The sequence below is a fragment of the Geotrypetes seraphini genome, chromosome 2, assembly GCF_902459505.1.
Source record: "Geotrypetes seraphini chromosome 2, aGeoSer1.1, whole genome shotgun sequence".
Classification (NCBI taxonomy): Eukaryota; Metazoa; Chordata; class Amphibia; order Gymnophiona; family Dermophiidae; genus Geotrypetes; species Geotrypetes seraphini.
Window position 1 is genome coordinate 450,070,403 of NC_047085.1, and position 16,878 is coordinate 450,087,280.

General features: G+C 41.3%; 1 protein-coding gene across 5 annotated transcripts in view; it reads right to left on the reverse strand.

Annotated features, from left to right (window-relative positions):
• The window catches only part of NRP1 (neuropilin 1), a 339,157-nt gene that overhangs the window by 139,117 nt on the left and 183,162 nt on the right, over window positions 1-16,878 (reverse strand). For all 5 annotated transcript variants that reach the window (XM_033931511.1, XM_033931507.1, XM_033931509.1 and 2 more), the window contains exons 6-7: window positions 15,913-16,068; window positions 13,506-13,672 (exon numbers count right to left, since the gene is read on the reverse strand). In XM_033931511.1, coding sequence (XP_033787402.1) covers window positions 13,506-13,672; window positions 15,913-16,068 — 323 coding nt within the window. The remainder of the gene's footprint in view (window positions 1-13,505; window positions 13,673-15,912; window positions 16,069-16,878) is intronic.

Sequence of the window (16,878 nt, forward strand, 5' to 3'; positions counted from 1 at the left end):
GCAGCATTTACAATTCGCTGCTGTTGCTGGCTTCAGGCCTTCCTCTCTGGCCGGTCCTGCCTACTTCCTGTTTTCATGAAGACAGGACCGGTCAGAGAGAAAGACTTGAAGCCAGCAACAGCAATGAATTGTGAATGCTGCTGCTGACCAATGAAGTAGTTAAATGAGGAAAGGGAGCAGAGGGGGAGAGAATGGCTTGGAGGGAAGGAGGAAGGTATGCCAGACCAAGGGAAAAGGAAGGAGGAGATGGAGAGAGGCCATATGGAACAGAGAGAGAGAGGGCGGACACTGGATGGAAAGAGAAGAGATGGGCAAGACAGGGTGAACAGTAGATGGAAGGGGTAGAGAGAGGGAGACACACCGAATGGAAGTATGGAGGACAGGGGGAGCAGACGTTGGAAGGAAGTGGGGAGGAGAAAGAAAAAAGGCCACATGCAGGATTGAGGAAAGAGGATAGAGTTAGAAATAAAGATAGACAGACAGGGGGCCAGGGAAAGACACAGACAGAAAGAATGACAGCGTCCAAGGAGAGAGAGACAAATTAAAAAAACAAAACAGACAGACATCTACTCTAGCACCCGTTAATGTAACGGGCTAAAACACTAGTGTTGAACATAATTAAGGTTACCAGCTGTCCAGGTTTTTCCGAACATGTCCTCTTTTTGAGAATTGTGGTGGGAGTCTGGGCGACTTTTGAATTTTATCTTTTGTCTGGGGAAACCAGACATCTACCGTGTTTCTCCGAAAATAAGACACTGTCATATATTAATTTTGGGTCACAAAAACACACTAGGGCTTATTTTCGGGGGATGTCTTATTTTTTTTTTTGTGTACAATGATCATCTCTTACCCATCCCCTTGTGCAGCATCTTTCTATCCTTCTCTCCCCCACCCCATGCATCAGTACCCTGAAAGCAATTTCATTGTGTTGTGTTAGATCTAATCTAAGCATTGTTCTTGTATGCCACATCTTCCCTATAAAACAGAGCTTTAAATGGTTAACAAATAAACAAATTACAGTTCATCCTTAAACAAACTGAATTTCAGATGTCACAACATTTCTGAAATACAAAAGTCTTGAGATCTTTGTGGAACAGATTATACATGGGCTTTTCTAAGGTAACTGCAATACCAAACAGCTCCAAAGGAGCTACTTGCCTGTTATACTGTAATGGAAGCCTGTGCTGAAGTGTGTCTGGCACCATTTTGACAAATTTTAAAAGTCTGTTACACTCACTGTTTGGGGTGTCGCAGCCCAACTAAAGCTAGCATTTGGGGCTAGAAATCCCAGGACTGCTGCAGTGGGTGATCTTCACTAATTTTGTTTGGCGACAGGTCTGCAGCAGTCGGGCTTTAGGATAGTAAAACCCGATTCAAAATAGCCAAGCAATTGTTAGTGAATCAATCGCTTGGCTATTTTGCATGGGGTTTTACTAATTTGCATAGGTGGATGGGATCGGAGAGGAGATTGATCGTGCAGCAGTTTAGTGAATCGGGTCGGGATTGGGAAACGATTGCATAACCAGTAAAACTGGTTATGCGATCGTCGGTGCAGGATCGGAAGGTTTTAGTGAATTTAGCTCATTGTTATACTTCTAGAATTATATGGATGAAAAGGGGGTAAGGTTCAGGGCAGCTTTGGGGAAATTCCACCAATAGGGTCAGATTGTGGCCAAAAATGTGTCAGGGTACGAGAATCTTGTCCCCAGCCCCTTCTTTCTCGCAGACTCTCTCTTCCTCCTCTTCCCCTAATCTAGCTGCTTTTACTCCATATCCCACCCTCATCACCGTACAACCCATGATGTATACCAGGAGTAGGCAATTCTGGTCCTCGAGAGCCACAGGCAGGTCAGGTTTTCAGGATATCTACAATGAATATGTATGAGATGGATTTGCATGCACTGCCTCCTTGAGATGCAGATCTATCTCATGCATATTTATTGTGGATATCCTGAAAACCTGACCTGCCTGTGGCTCCCGAGGACCGGATTGGCCTACCCCTGATGTATACAAATTGCAGCACTATTATATCCCCTCTGTGTCTGCCCTTTAAAAGGTATAGGTATGTTTCTATCCCTATACTGCTGGACTGCAAACCCCTGTACCTATGAGGACAGAGTTGGAAGGAATACACTGCTGCAGTTTGTTTAAAATAGCAGCCCAGTGGGTCACACCCAATCCCTTGATAGGTCAGCCCACCTCTGGTCTGTTACATGTACAATCTGTATGTGTAACTACCAATATTCCACTGCTAAATATATATGTATATTACCATTCTGATATTCAAAGTAAGTCAAGTGTTCACTGCCAGTTGGCGAATCTAATCTATTCTAATTAGGATTTCTGTATCGCTCTTATCTAGTACAGGTTCAAGGCGATTTACAAAAGCCCATATAGAGATGGGAAAAACATAACTTGCTTATACATAGATATTTACGGTAAAAAATAAAAGCATAATAGGTCGTTTAACTGAGGGGCCCTTTTACCAAACAGTGGTAAAAAGTGGTCTTTGCAAATCCCTACATGGATCATTTCCGCACGCTAAGGCCATTTTAGCATGTGGCCAATTAAAACAGATTAGATCCTGAGCCCTATTCGCCACGCATTATGCAGGCAGCAAGGGCTCACACACCAAGCACACGTTAATTGGTCAGTGTGCGGCAATGCAGCCAACTGATTAGTGCAAAACATGCCCACTCCCTGCCCCCAGACATACACCATGCACCAAAAAAAAAATGCTATTTTTTAGCATGTCGGTAGCGTGTGCACATGTCAAAATTACCATGGGATGCCTTAGCATACTCACACCTAGAAGAGATTGGATGTACAATCACAGTGTAACAAAAATCATCCAATCATTTCAGAACCATTCACTGCAAAACACATTCATTAAAAATGGAGAAAAAGCCTCAGGTTCACGGAGCTGAACCCTGTTGAACCCCACAAGGAGTACATAAAACAGGGTGGCTCACTTTCAGTCAAGGGCAGAAAAAAAAAATTCACTTACCAACTGACTTTCTGGCAAATAACTAAACATTCGGCAAAATCTTGCATGTGTACAAATAGCAAGGAAAATCAAAAAGTCAAAATATGAAACCCACTTCTCCAGGATAATAGTTAGTCACTTAACGTTCCAGTAGTGAGGTTCTTGAAATCCAAACAGTTAGTCACGAAAGCACTGGGCAACATAATCCAAACCTACATACGCTATGAAACGTCATGCATTCAAAGTAAACAGTACTTATCTTTAAATGACGCTTTTGCGGATCCACCCGCTGCGTCTCACGCACACACACGATTGCCTATACATGTGGGATTCTTTTCAAGGATTAAACCACGAGTGGATTTAAATATGCTTCCAGCAGCTGTAACACAAACACCTTTGCTTTTGTGGCATGTTTTCATTTTATTACGTGGTTCTCTAGGTTCATGCATACCCAGTTGATATGGGGAAGTTTCCACTTGGATGGTGAGACCATATATAAAAGAGGGAAAACATGTGAAGGAAAAGGTCAAACAAAATGAATTTTTGTCAGCTCAGGCCCAAAAGAAAAGCATGGAACGCCTTGTTTACAACGAGGGTGTGTGAAGGCATTCCTCTTCTTGCACATACTATTATTAGTGGGGTAGATATATTCAGCTGGTGAATGTATTTTAGGTGCCGTTGGCATTATTTTCTGATTTTCAGTGCCAGTACATGTCTGAGTACTGACACTGAATATCCAGATTTATGTGGCCAACTATCTCTTATGTGATTAAGGCCCCCTTTTTACTAAGCTGTGGTAGAGGTTTCTATCGGGATGCTGCTCCGACGCTCATAGGACTTCTATGACCATCAAAGCATTTAGTGTTCTGGGAGGGAGGGAGGAAGTGACATGCATTTGCATATTTTTCATCTCAAGTACATGCCTTGTTTAAAAAAAGCTTTCTTGTTCTCTGCAAACTCCGTACTATTAAATCGTATTTTGATTTCATCTCTTTCAGACTCTTGGTGCAGTCTCTGGTTTTGGGCCTACTAGAATATTGTAGTATTGTCTACTTGCACTCCTACAAGAAAACTGTTAGGAAGATGAGAGTTGTCCAGAATACAGCAGTTCGCTTGATCTATAATTTGAAGAAATCTGAACATATAATACCTTAACTTAGGAAATTGCATTGGCTTCCTGTTGAAGCGAGAATACTTTTCAAATTCGCTTGTTATCAGTTATAAGACTCTATTTGGAAATGCACCATGTTACATGTTGAAACATTTCAGACTTTCAGGTAATGAACGTCGTACACGTGGTTGTTCCTTTTTCTCTTTTCCATCCATAAAAGGATGGATATATACAAGATTGCTTGAAACATCGAAACATAGAAGATGACGGCAGAAAAGGGCTACAGCCCATCAAGTCTGCCCACTCTGCTTACCCACCCCCTGTCTATGCCCTAATGACCCAATTTCCTTATCTTGACCCTCTTAGGGATCCCACATGGGTATCCCATTTATTCTTAAAGTCTGGCACGCTGTCTGCCTCGATCACCTGCACTGGAAGCTTGTTCCAATGATCAACCACTCTCTCTGTGAAGAAATACTTTCTGGTGTCGCCATGAAATTTTCCGCCTCTGAGTTTGAGCGGGTGCCCTCTTGTGGCCGAGGGTCCCTTGAGAAAGAAAATATCATCTTCCACTTCGATACATCCCGTGAGGTACTTAAATGTTTCGATCATGTCTCCCCTCTCCCCTCTTCCCTCTCCCTACGTTCCTCTATCCTTCCAAGCTGGCAAATGGAGTAAAACATTAAATGGTTTGATTGTGGCTTCTAATTCCTACCAAACTTTTAGGAAAAATGTTAAAACTTATCTTTTTGATTAATTCGTCTGATGTTATCACAAATTTTAATGCTATTGCTGTACTATCGCTGTTTTGTCAAGCTTTTCATTATTGTAAACCGCATAGAACTGAGAGGTATTGTGGTATAAAAATTAAAATTTATTATTATTATTAACCTGCGGTGACTTAAATATTACCACAGTATTTTTAGTCAAGTGGCATTAGGACCCTTTAAGTCACATTAAGGGCCAAATAATGCACATTAAAGCCCTAACACATAAACCTAGGACTGACTTTTATGTAGCTGACTTAACCATGTAAGTGCTGACTCTGCCCCCAGACCACTCACAAAAATAGCCTGCTCTCAGTTTAGCCCTGAATATCAGTGGATAGTCCCACTCAGTGGTGTAGGCAGAAGTCCATTTTAGGGGGACCCAGAGACGGCATGAGCGAGCCTGTGTTCTCCCCCCCCACCACCCCTCCTCCCACATTAAACCGTATCTTTGCTGTTGGGGATGCCCAAACCCCACCAGCTGAACAGATCTGCACATGCAGCCAGAACAGTGCTTACATCAGCAGTGTTCTACAAGTCACTGACACCAGCCTTTCTGCTCAGTTCAGTGTTAGCCACTAAACTGAAGAGGTGCGAGAGTGCCAGCATCAGCAGTTAATGCACACAGGACAACTTAAGTGCTGCTCCTACTCATGTAGGGGACCTCTTTAGCTAGCAGGGCTACCAGCCATTCCCACACAAGCGATTCAACCAACCATGGGCCATTCCTGGCTCATTAAATCACTTTGAATATCAACCCCTTTACCATTATTTATTGTTGTTCTATGCTTGGAATTGCTCTATTTTGAGACACACGTGTGATTGGCAATCTAGGAATGTACAGTATCACTGAAGGAATGAGTCAAACCCTAAATCTTGAAGCTAAACGTATTTAACTCCCATGTAAAGAGCTCTGCTTCCATGCTGTTTCTAGTCCTTCTATTTCTTCCCTGCATTCTCTTGCCTTCAGAAGGAGACTGCTCCTTATTCTGATTGGTCCCTTTGGCCTCAGGCTGACTATGATGGTAGTCCCAATTGCACGTTTAGTGTAGTGGAACATCAAGAACTGCACTCAGAGGCATTTGCTGTTATAGTAAAAAGGTTCAGATAGATGAAAAAGCTCTGAACGCAAGAGAGCTCATGCTGATTCTGGGAGACACTGGACGGAAGTGAACTCGTATTGGAGAAGAGCAGTTTGGGAAATGTAGTGATGAAGTATCTGGAGCTCTCCAAACCCAAGTCCGGGGGTGACCCATAAAGTTTGGAATAGTATTAATGAAAAATATAACAGATCTGTTGATCATCAGTGGCATCCTGTCCGGTCTCCTTCCTCAAACGTTAAACAGGGGAACATCCTCTGCTGCTCTCACTAACCTGGCCAACAGCTTGTCTCCTAAGTTCCTAAAACGATAAAGCTGGTATTAAAAATATGTCAGGGATTTTTTTGCTCTTTGATGAAGTAGAATATTGAGTTCCACTTCCACCTGAGTCACCAGCAGTTTTTCTTTATCCCAAAGAGCCTCCGCTTACATTGGAGCTGATGTTCAAATCGAAGAATAGCTCAGTCTCGGGCCCTCTTTTTATGGCTGGCATAGCTAATAATATGGCCTCTCAGAACAGCCTTGGCCGCTTCCCAAGAAAAGGACTGAGTCCTCACACTAAGTGGAATTATCCGCCTTGTATTCCCTCCACCTATTCAGGATAAATTCCCGAAAAGTCTGATCTGCATAAAAGTCCACTGGAATTTTCCAAGTGTATCCACCTGATTCCCCTCCAAGGCCCTCCCAATCCACTCATACTGGGGCGTGGTCTGAAATCTCACTAGGGCCTATCTCTGTCTTCCCCATTTGAGATACCCAAGAGGTAGAAATCAACAGATAATCAATCCTGGATAGAGTGGAATGGGCCCTAGATAGATGTGTATATTTTCTATCTATGGGGTAGCAGAATCTCCAGATGTTCACCAAATCTAATGCCCAACACAACCTAGGGAGAAAATTCCCTGAGACCTGTCCCACCACCCCTGATCCCCTAGATCTGTCCTTTCATTGGTAAAGAAAGCAATAGTTTGTTTGAAAAAAGCTACTGCTGATTTCACTCTTCCTAGTAACTATCACCCTGTATCCAGTCTATCTTTTAGGTTCAAATTAATTGAACACATTGTTTTTGAACAACTACAAACTCAAACAGAAGCAACTAATGCATTACACCAGACGGTCTAGTTTCACAATAGGTCATAGCACGGAGACAATAATTCCAGCATTGCTTAGTAAACTACACAGTCAATTAGACTCAGGTAAGATAGCTCTAATAGTATCACTTGATTTATCAGCTGAGTTCGACCTTGTGCATCATTCACTATTATTACAAACATTGGCCTCATTAGGAATCTCAGGAACAGTTCTGAATTGGTTTGAGTCCTTCTTATCTAATTGTACTTTTTAAGCAGAACAATCTCAGGATAGCTCTACAACCCAATCACTTCCCTGTGGAGTTCCCAAAAAATCAGTGTTAACGTCCTTGCTTTTCAATCTCTTTCTTACTCCACTGTCTCTTTTAATTCAATCACATGGTATAAGCTCCTTTTCATATGCAGATTATATTTTATTAGTCTACTATACTTCACCTATTACTCTGGAATTATCCCCATTGCAAACACAATATAGAGAAGAGTTCAAGATTCTAACTCTAACACATAAAGTATTATATTCAGGAATTCTTTCTGACCTTACTACATTGATCATTCCTTACTCACTTACATGTACCCTCTGCTCTCTAACTGACAACAGACTAGTAAATTCCCCACCCATCAAAGTCAAAATGGGAATCAACAAGAAATTCTACATTCTTTGTGGTTGCACCTGCATTATGGAATTATCTTCCACGAGATTTACACCTGGAGCAATCGTTTTCTACTAGGCCGGATTTGAACAATGTTAAAAACTCATCTATTTAACCAGGCTTTTACCGACTACAAAATTTGGTAGCTTTCACAGAGGAAGTGAGTATATATTCGAGAGCTAGAGTCTGTTTGGAGATGAATGGATTTGGTCCTTAGGATGATTATTTTGTACTTTACTGTTTTCAAAATGGCATTCCTTTTCTATTTTTATTTATGTTTTAATAGAATTGTAAATGTCCTTGATTTGCAGGGTATGTCAATGAAATAAATGATAAATAGTGTGCCTGGAACTGACTGGCAGAAAGCTGATGAATGAAACAAAAAAAGCCAGACTGGAGAAGTAAGATTAGAGGAACACACAGAGAGATAGGTTCAGGAAGCTGACAGGAGGGCAGTGAAATATCTTTATTAGAAATCATAGGGATCTGCAATCTGGCCAAACCTAGTAGATTAAATACCTGGTCAGGAAGTTTGTGATGAGGAAAAGATAGACAAGCTGGAAGAGGTAATCTCATTGCTATTATAAATGCACCCTGAATTAATATGGTACTAGAAGGTTGTTTGGTGATTGTGAAGTTTCTGACCAAAATATCCTCCTGTAGATTAATGTTGAGAGGCTAAGGTCTGTGCTATGCTATATCAGCAATAGAAATGATGACAGGGGAAGTTAACATATTGAAGCCAATAGGCCATGGTAGGTCAAATCATCTGAGACTGGGTTGTAACTTGATTGCTTATTTAGAATGACACTTTGGATGAAGTTATGCATATTACATTACATTAGTGATTTTTATTCTGCCATGAATGTTTCTGATTAGAAGTGGGTGGTGAAACATCTACCTACTTGTGTAAATAACATGTAAATAGACTTAAAAGTAGAAGATCCAATATGGCAGCTGCAAGTTAGAATGTTGCCATGGCTCCAGAGAAATCTGGTGAAACAATACTGTATGGAAATACCTCAGTTAACTGACAATCAAATTCCAAATACTGAAAGTCACATGAAGGGTTGATCTTTCAATAAATGGTTGTAAAGAGCTTTCCAAAAATTCTGTCAAGTTCACAGACTGAACCACTCCTAAATTGGACCCAGATCAATCATTAAAGACATAGTTAAATATACAACTCTGTCTATTTATAAAAGAGTACCTAAGTAGGAACCAACTTGTCCTCTTAAACCAGGTGACTCATTTGTAGAATGATTCTCATAAACCACAGAGAGATGCTGCTCTTTTTTTAATTTTTATTTTAGTAAAATGGCTGTTCCTGTTGTATATGCTGAATAATTTTAACTATAGCCTTAACTGTATTTTACAAAAGGCTTCATGTTTTGCCTATCCTCCAAAATATACATATTGAGATCTCTAAGTCTGTGCCCATATGCTTTATGATGAAGACCACCAACCATTTTAGTAGCCTTCTTCTGAACTGACTCCATCCTGTTTATATATTTTTGAAGGTGCAGTGTCCAGAATTGAACACAATATTCTAAATAAGGCCTCACCAGAGTCTTATACAGCAGCATCAATTCTTCCTTTTACCTACTGGCCATACAGTACCTCTCCCTATGCACCCTAGCATCTTTCTAGCTTTTGTTATCGCCTGTGGACTTAATGAAGAATTAAGAGAAATTCTTTGAGAGGTAGGTATCAAGCTACAATTTCTCAATGACTATGCTTTAGATCAGGGGTAGGGAACTCCGGTCCTCAAGAGCCGTATTCCAGTTGGGTTTTCAGGATTTCCCCAATGAATATGCATGAGATCTATTTGCATGCACTGCTTTCAATGCATATTCATTGGGGAAATCCTGAAAACCCGACTGGAATACGGCTCTCGAGGACCGGAGTTCCCTACCCCTGCTTTAGAAGGTCATCTTACTACCAAAGTAAAATTTTTAAAAAGCTAATTAAAGGGTATATTTAGGGCTCCTTTTATGAAGGTGCGTTATGGGTTTTACCGCACACACCAGATTAGCGTGTGCTAGCCAAAAATCTACCACCTGCTCAAAAGGAGGCAGTAGCGGCTAGCGCATGCGGCATTTTAGTGCACACTATTCCATGCGTTAAGGCCCTAGCGCGCCTTTGTAAAAGGAGCCCTTAATGTACATTTAGAGGTCATTATTCTAAATATTTACACAGATAGGGCCAGATTCAGTAAATAGCGCTCAAATATAGGTACTGGGAAAAATCTGTGCTAAGTATGCTTTCTGAACAGGTTTTGTACTGAAAAACAGGACTCCTCTGAATGGCCAAACACTGTTGAACTCACTCTGAGTTATATTGACAATTGTATGAAGCTCCTATTCAGTTAACGTTACCAGCCAGACTGTATTTCTTGAACAGCTTTCTTTAATACATGAAGAAAAGAATGAACACTTACATTTGATTACTTCAAGGCAGTTCATCTTTGTCACAGAATCTTCTTACTCTACCAGCTGCTCCTTTTCAAAAAGGGAGCTGGGAGTGTGTCCACACCTTGTGGAAATAACACTATTCTCCAGACTTAGATATAAAACTAAGCTGTGTTAGATTGTTAGAAATAAAGATGAAAACCTGGTAGGAAAACAATGCTAGTCTCAAGTCAGCCATGCGGTCCACAAACATGGGAACTGTTCTCTCCCAGACTGAAGAAGAAAGGCAGGCTTAGGCTCTGTGGATGAAGCCTAGCTCTCTGGGAGAAGCAAAGCCCTCTGGGGATTTAAGTGCAAAGAGCACACCTTACTTGTACATCACTGGTTGAGCTGCTACCTCTGCACCCAGAGGTTGTAAGATCAAATCCCAGTGCTGCTCCTTGTAACCCTGGGAAATTCACTTAATCTTCCAGTGCCCACTGCTTTGAATGTCAGCTTTGAAATGCCAAAGCGACAACAAGATAGTATACAAGACCCTCTTCCCTTTCCCTTCTCATTCCTCTCCTTATATAAGAAACTGAGCAAATGCCAATATAAAGTGGGGCAGAACTCAGCATTGTTCTACGTATAAGCCACTTCAGTGCCCTTTATAGAACAATGCTTAGAATGGATTCCCATGCTCAACTTTGGATGAGAGAACTTATGCCTGCTGAAACCTGGTGTAAATCTTGGCACAAATTTTGTGCAAATAACTCTAGTATTCTACAGCATTTTGGCTATAGAACCTGGCTATGTCTTCCTAGGCCATACCCCTTTTTGGGTTGTGTTTGAGAAAATTTAGACATGCTGGGTGGTAGAATAGCATGCAGGCATCTGCTGAAGTTTTACTATATTAAGGAAGTGTTATCTATAATAGATGATGTTAATATTTCCCAATGTTATTATCTTCCCTCTAAGATGCAGTGGCTGGGGATGAGCAGACTGATCTTAAAGATTACAAATTATCCACATCAACTGCTAAGCGAGTTGTAAATAGAAATGACAAACATTGTTTGAAATGTCTGTATGCTAATGCCAGAAGCCTAAGAAACAAGATGGGAGAGTTAGAATATATAACATTAAATGAAAAGATAGATATAATAGGCATCTCTGAGATCTGGTGGAAGGAAGATAAACCAATGGGCCACTGTCATACCAGGGTACAAATTATATTACAGTGACAGAGTGGATCAGATTGGTGGAGGCATGGTGTTATATGTTAAGGAGAGCCTTGAATCAAATAGGCTAAAAATTCTACAGGAACCAAAACACATACTGGAATCCCTATGGGTAGAAATTCCATGTTTAAAGGAGAATACATAGGATAGTGTTAGGAGTGTACTACTGCTTGCTTGACTACGATGAACAGAAAGATGCTAAAATGTTATCAGAAATTAGGGAGGTTAACAAAGAGAATAGCATAATAATAATGGGTGATTTCAATTACTACTAATCTTAGGACGAAAGTGTGCCAATACAAAACACAATTTACCCTATTAAATACCCTATTAAATATGTGATAGCAGGAGCCCCAGCCAGCTGCCTAAACACAAAACAAAACAAAAATCACAAACCACACAAAACAAAAAAATTGTAGAGAAAAGACTTCAGTTATGCTTCATGGGTCAGAAAAAACTCCATGGAAATTTTGTCAGTTTTGCCACATCTTTATTTCCTCTCAATTGCGTCAGGCAGGAGTCAATCTGCGCATGTGCGGGTGTCACACAATAACATCACATACATGTGCCATCACCGCGTGACACCTGTGGATGCAGCGGGGGGCAGAGCTAGGGCGGGACTGGGGTAGAGATGGGCGGGATGGGGGGGTCTAGGGTTTCTGGATTTTATAATCATAAAATCTGGCAACCCTATATATATATATATATATACATAGGATATATACATAGGGTTGCCAGATTTTATGATTATAAAATCCAGAAACCCTAGACCCCTGGCATTGCACAACAGGGGGAGAGGCAAAGGGGGCTGCTTTGGGGGGATGGTTGTGCTGGGGGCCGACAGCAATCATGGGGGGAACAGAAAAGGGCCACGGAGCAGGCAGGCATGGCATAACAGGGGGCCAGAGGGAGAGCGAAAGGGGGCTGCTTTGGGGGGAGGGGTGTGCTGGGGGCAGACAGCAATCAGGGAGGGGGGAGGAACAGAAGGGGGGCCACGAAGCAGACAGGCATTGCACAACAGGGAGAGAGGCAAAGGGGGCTGATTTGAGGGGATGGTTGTTCTGGGGGCAGAAAGCAATCATGGGGGGGGGGGAATAAGGGGGCCACAGAGCAGGCGGGCATGGCATGGCACAACTGGGGGCCAGGGGGGAGGGAAAGGGGGCTGCTTTGGGGGGATGGTTGTTCTGGGGGCAGACAGCAATCATGGGGGGGGGAACAGAAGGGGGCCAAAAAGCAGGCAGGCATAGCACAACAGGGGGAGAGGGAAAGGAGGCTGCTTTGGCAAGCAGGGGGGCCAGGGAGACAGACAGAAAGAAAGACGCACAGACAGGGGACCAGGGAGAGACACAGACACAAAGAATGACAGACAGACAGCGTCCAGGGAGAGAGAGAGAGACAAATAAAAAACAAAAAACAGACATACAGACATCTACTCTAGCACCCGTTATTGTAACGGGCTTAAACACTAGTATATATATACATATATATATATGTATATATATATATATACATAGGATTGATTTGGTAAACGTGTGCATATAAGTGGGATGATCAATGTGGCAGTAACATAAGTAGGATGATTATGGTATAATCATACCGCTATTAATAACTGTATTGTAACACCTCACAGAAGCTCTTTGTAACTCTGTATGGTAAGCTCATGTATGAGAAGCTCATGTAGACTGCTCTGAATTGACTCCCCAGTCATTAGTCGCGGTATCGAAGCACTCAATAAACATATATGGCTGCACTGGCTCTGCGTGGCGTTTTCAGCACTGTTTTTTTTGGCGCCATTTACTGAATCTAGTCCTCCATGTGTTATTTTCCCGCCTCAGCCTACACATCCTTTGAATGAGAAGAAATTATTTCTGATATTCCAAATGCACATACTTTAGCTACATTAAGGGAGGGCAACCGCTCTGAATTGACTACACAGTCATTAGTAGTGGTATAGAAGCTTTCAGTAAACAATAAACAATATGGCCAATTTATTAAGATACATTACTATCTACCCATGTACATAGCTTTGAAAACTGGCCTGTTATAAGATTTGTGTTTATTGCAAAGGAAGCCCAGACAGCAGGTGGCAGCTGGAGTTCCCCAAAACTTTCCCGTGTAGATTGTATGTGTCATACATATTTTATGCTGCTCCTTAAGGGCTGATGTCGTTACCTGTATCCATTCTTTGTTGGAATCTTCCCCTGGAGTCCACCCATTTTCTGGATAGTTCAAACGTGACCTTTCTGAAGACCAGTTGGTGTTATACTGGGAGGAGACGATGATCTGGTCAGAACGAATTTCTCCAGATTCCATACCTAATGGCTCCATACACTGGAAATCTGTAAAAGAAACATATGATTCTTATCTAGCTGATTATATTTGCTATAATATGTGAAGCCCATAGACTTTAGAGTAAAAATCTGAGCCTGTCCACTTACAAATATACAACCCCAAACTCAACATATCTTATTAGAGTTGGACAGCCCCCAAATTTTAATTTTATGTTGTCTCCTGTGTCATTTATTGGAAATTTTCATTTTATTTGAGTTTTCTGGCCATTTTGTCAGTTTTCTGAACTAGTGATCAGTATTTCATAAAGAAGGAATGCTCTTTTCCTGATTGTGTATGCATCATTGTTCCAGCATCAGGAAAGAGCGCACATACCCTATCTGAAATAAAGCACCAGCTTTCCAAAGAGTAGTGAACACGAGTATCAGCGAATAACAAAACTTGAAATGTCATGTGTTTTTCTGATTTTTTTTTTTTCTATTGTAGCAATATCCAGTGACATAGGATGTATGGCTGACATTTTCCCTATCATTGGAAATGAAATCTCATCCCTGCTGCTTATGTTTTGCTCTCCCCAGCTACCACAGGAAAAGTTCATAGCAGCACTTAAATTAAACATTTTGGAAGTGCTATGTAAAGTTCTTTCCCTGCCCTTTTAAAGCAACTGCGCCTCCTACTCACGGTGAGGTAAAAATATTGCCATGAGTGGAAGAAAAATTTTCTTATAGCCTTACTGGGTCAGGCCAAAGGTCCGTCAACCTCTACCGTGGCTTAGTAAAAGCAGGCCTTTATCTAAAGAAGCCATAGTGTAGGACAACAGACCCCAACAACCCTTCTTCAGGAATCAAAGCCACATCTCCTTAGCCAAGGCAAAATCGCATGCTGTCATGAACGGAAGACAACACTACTGCTTTCAAGATTGCTTAAGAGCGGAAAACAGTGATAAGACAGCTCTTCTGACTGATCAGTTCTGACAGTCAAATACTGACAAGTCGTGTAGGACAATGTATTTTTAACAGCTGCTTTTACCAGCAGTTACAGCTGATGCAAAAGAGTTTGGAGAAATAAATCAGAAGTTCATTTACCTGCCTCCTTTACCAAGCAACGCTAGCGTTTTTAGTGCTGGCCACAGCAGTAACAGCTCGGACGCTCATAGGAATTCTATGAGAATGGGAGCTGTTACCGTGGCGGCCGGCCCTAAAAACACTAGCGCGGCTTTGTAAAGGAAGGGGTTAACTTTCTGCCAAAGAGAATTTTCTTCTCTTTCAAAATTAGTATGCGGATCCTTTTTTCTAATGACTAATTATTATATATTGTTCCATAAAATTGTTTTCTTTTTGTCTCTACATAGGCACACATGAAATATTCAGTCTTTTTTCTTGAAGATATGTTGAAACACTTCCAATTTATGAGTAGCTTTTGATATGTATTTCATCCATCTTATTCTTTTCTACTCTTAATTCAACAAGAGGGTCAGCGCTCCAACCTGGGTATGTTGCAAGCCTACAGAAATACGTGTGTATGTGTGTCTTACATTTCAATAAAGCTTTATGAATCCAGAACAAGAGGCCATTCTTGATTTGTCAAGGTTTTTTCTCTCATCAGCTTCGCTGTGGTTTGATGCCTGTGAGTGTGTGTAGATGTGTGTTTATACAGTAAAAAGAAAAATTAACCCCCCCCTTTCACAAAACCGTAACGCGATTTTTAGCGTTGGCCATGATGGTAACAGCTCCGACGCTCATAGAAATTCTATGAGTGCCAGAGCTGTTACCTCCATGGCTGGCACTAAAAACTGCTCTATGGTTTTATAAAAGGGGGTCTGTGTGTATAAATGCGTTGTGTAAGCATAGCAATGATTTCATTAATTTACAACTTCCTTTGCATCCCCAGTTGTAGATCAGTGACATCCATTGTAGCTATCTGGTTGAATGCTATCAGCTGCCCAATACTGGGTACTTTTTTTTTTTTTTACTGGTGAACAGAAAAGTACATTTAATTTTAAAAAAATTACAGAAGTTAGAAACCTTTTCTAAAAATTTTTTTGCCATTGTTCTTTTTTTACTGTGTAGTACCTAGGGCGGGGTGAAATAATAGCCTTAAAAAGTTTCTTCAACGTGAAGCAGAAATTGTGCAAGGGAATGTGTCCATTTCAACAGGAAGCTGACTTTTATTTTAGAAAACAGGCTTATTTATTTAAGGCTCTTTTTCATTTTTCATATAGCTCCTGGTGTGCTGAGGTACATGAGAGAGAATTTCTCCGTGGGGTGCTGCAGGAATGCTGAGCACTGACCTTCAGAAGCACTGTTCTGTACGACACTGTAGTTAGCAGAAAATCCCTCTTTTGCAATCGCACTGTCTGTGTAAAAAACCATCGAAAGGATGCCGGTGGAGGAGTGAATGCGTCCTGGCGTGTTCTGTCCACAATAGCGTCCGATGTGAGGCCCAACTAGAAACAAACAACAGCACTATTATAATGTCAAAAATAATAAATCTTACCAAGATACAAGTGCATGCGCTCCGGCAGTAAATAAGTAACAAATCTCAGCTCTGATATTTATTGATTTCTCTTACGATGTACTTATTTGTTGTGTTTTTTTAAAATCCCAGCAGTTTCCTGGGTAACAGCATCACTGGGGTAATTCTTTCAGGAACTGTCTAGTTGTAGATGGCAAGAAAGTATTTAAATAGCAGTTTTTAGTCGTTACAGGCTGGATTCAGGAAATGGTGTCCAAAGCTAGGTCACAAGACAAATAGAGGCAAACAAACTGCAGAGCAAAATAGCCAAAAATATAAAGCAGAAGATATATAGCAGGGCTGCCCAAATCCGGTCCTCGAGATCTACTTGCAGGCCAGGTTTTCTGGATATCCGCAATGAATATGCATGAGAGAGATTTGCCTGCACTGCCTTCTTGGTATGCAAATCTCTTGGTATGCAAATCTCTTGGTATTTGCCTGCACTGCCTTCTTGGTATGCAAGTCATGGACCGGACTTGGGCAGCCCTGGTGTATAGGCTTCAAAAGACAGTCTTTATTAATATTAAAATCCCAGGTGCAATAAAGAATCGCCTTCCAATGTCGCTTAAAATATGGGTTGTGGGTGTGCCACAGAAAATCATTTGCTCCGTTAGTGTGCTGGAGCAAAAAAAAGGTTTGCGGGACACTGCTGTAGAAGTTCAAAAGGCACACTGACTTTCATAACTGTCTAAACTTCGAAGGCTTGCTTAAAGAAAAGGCATTTCAGCATTGATTTAAATTT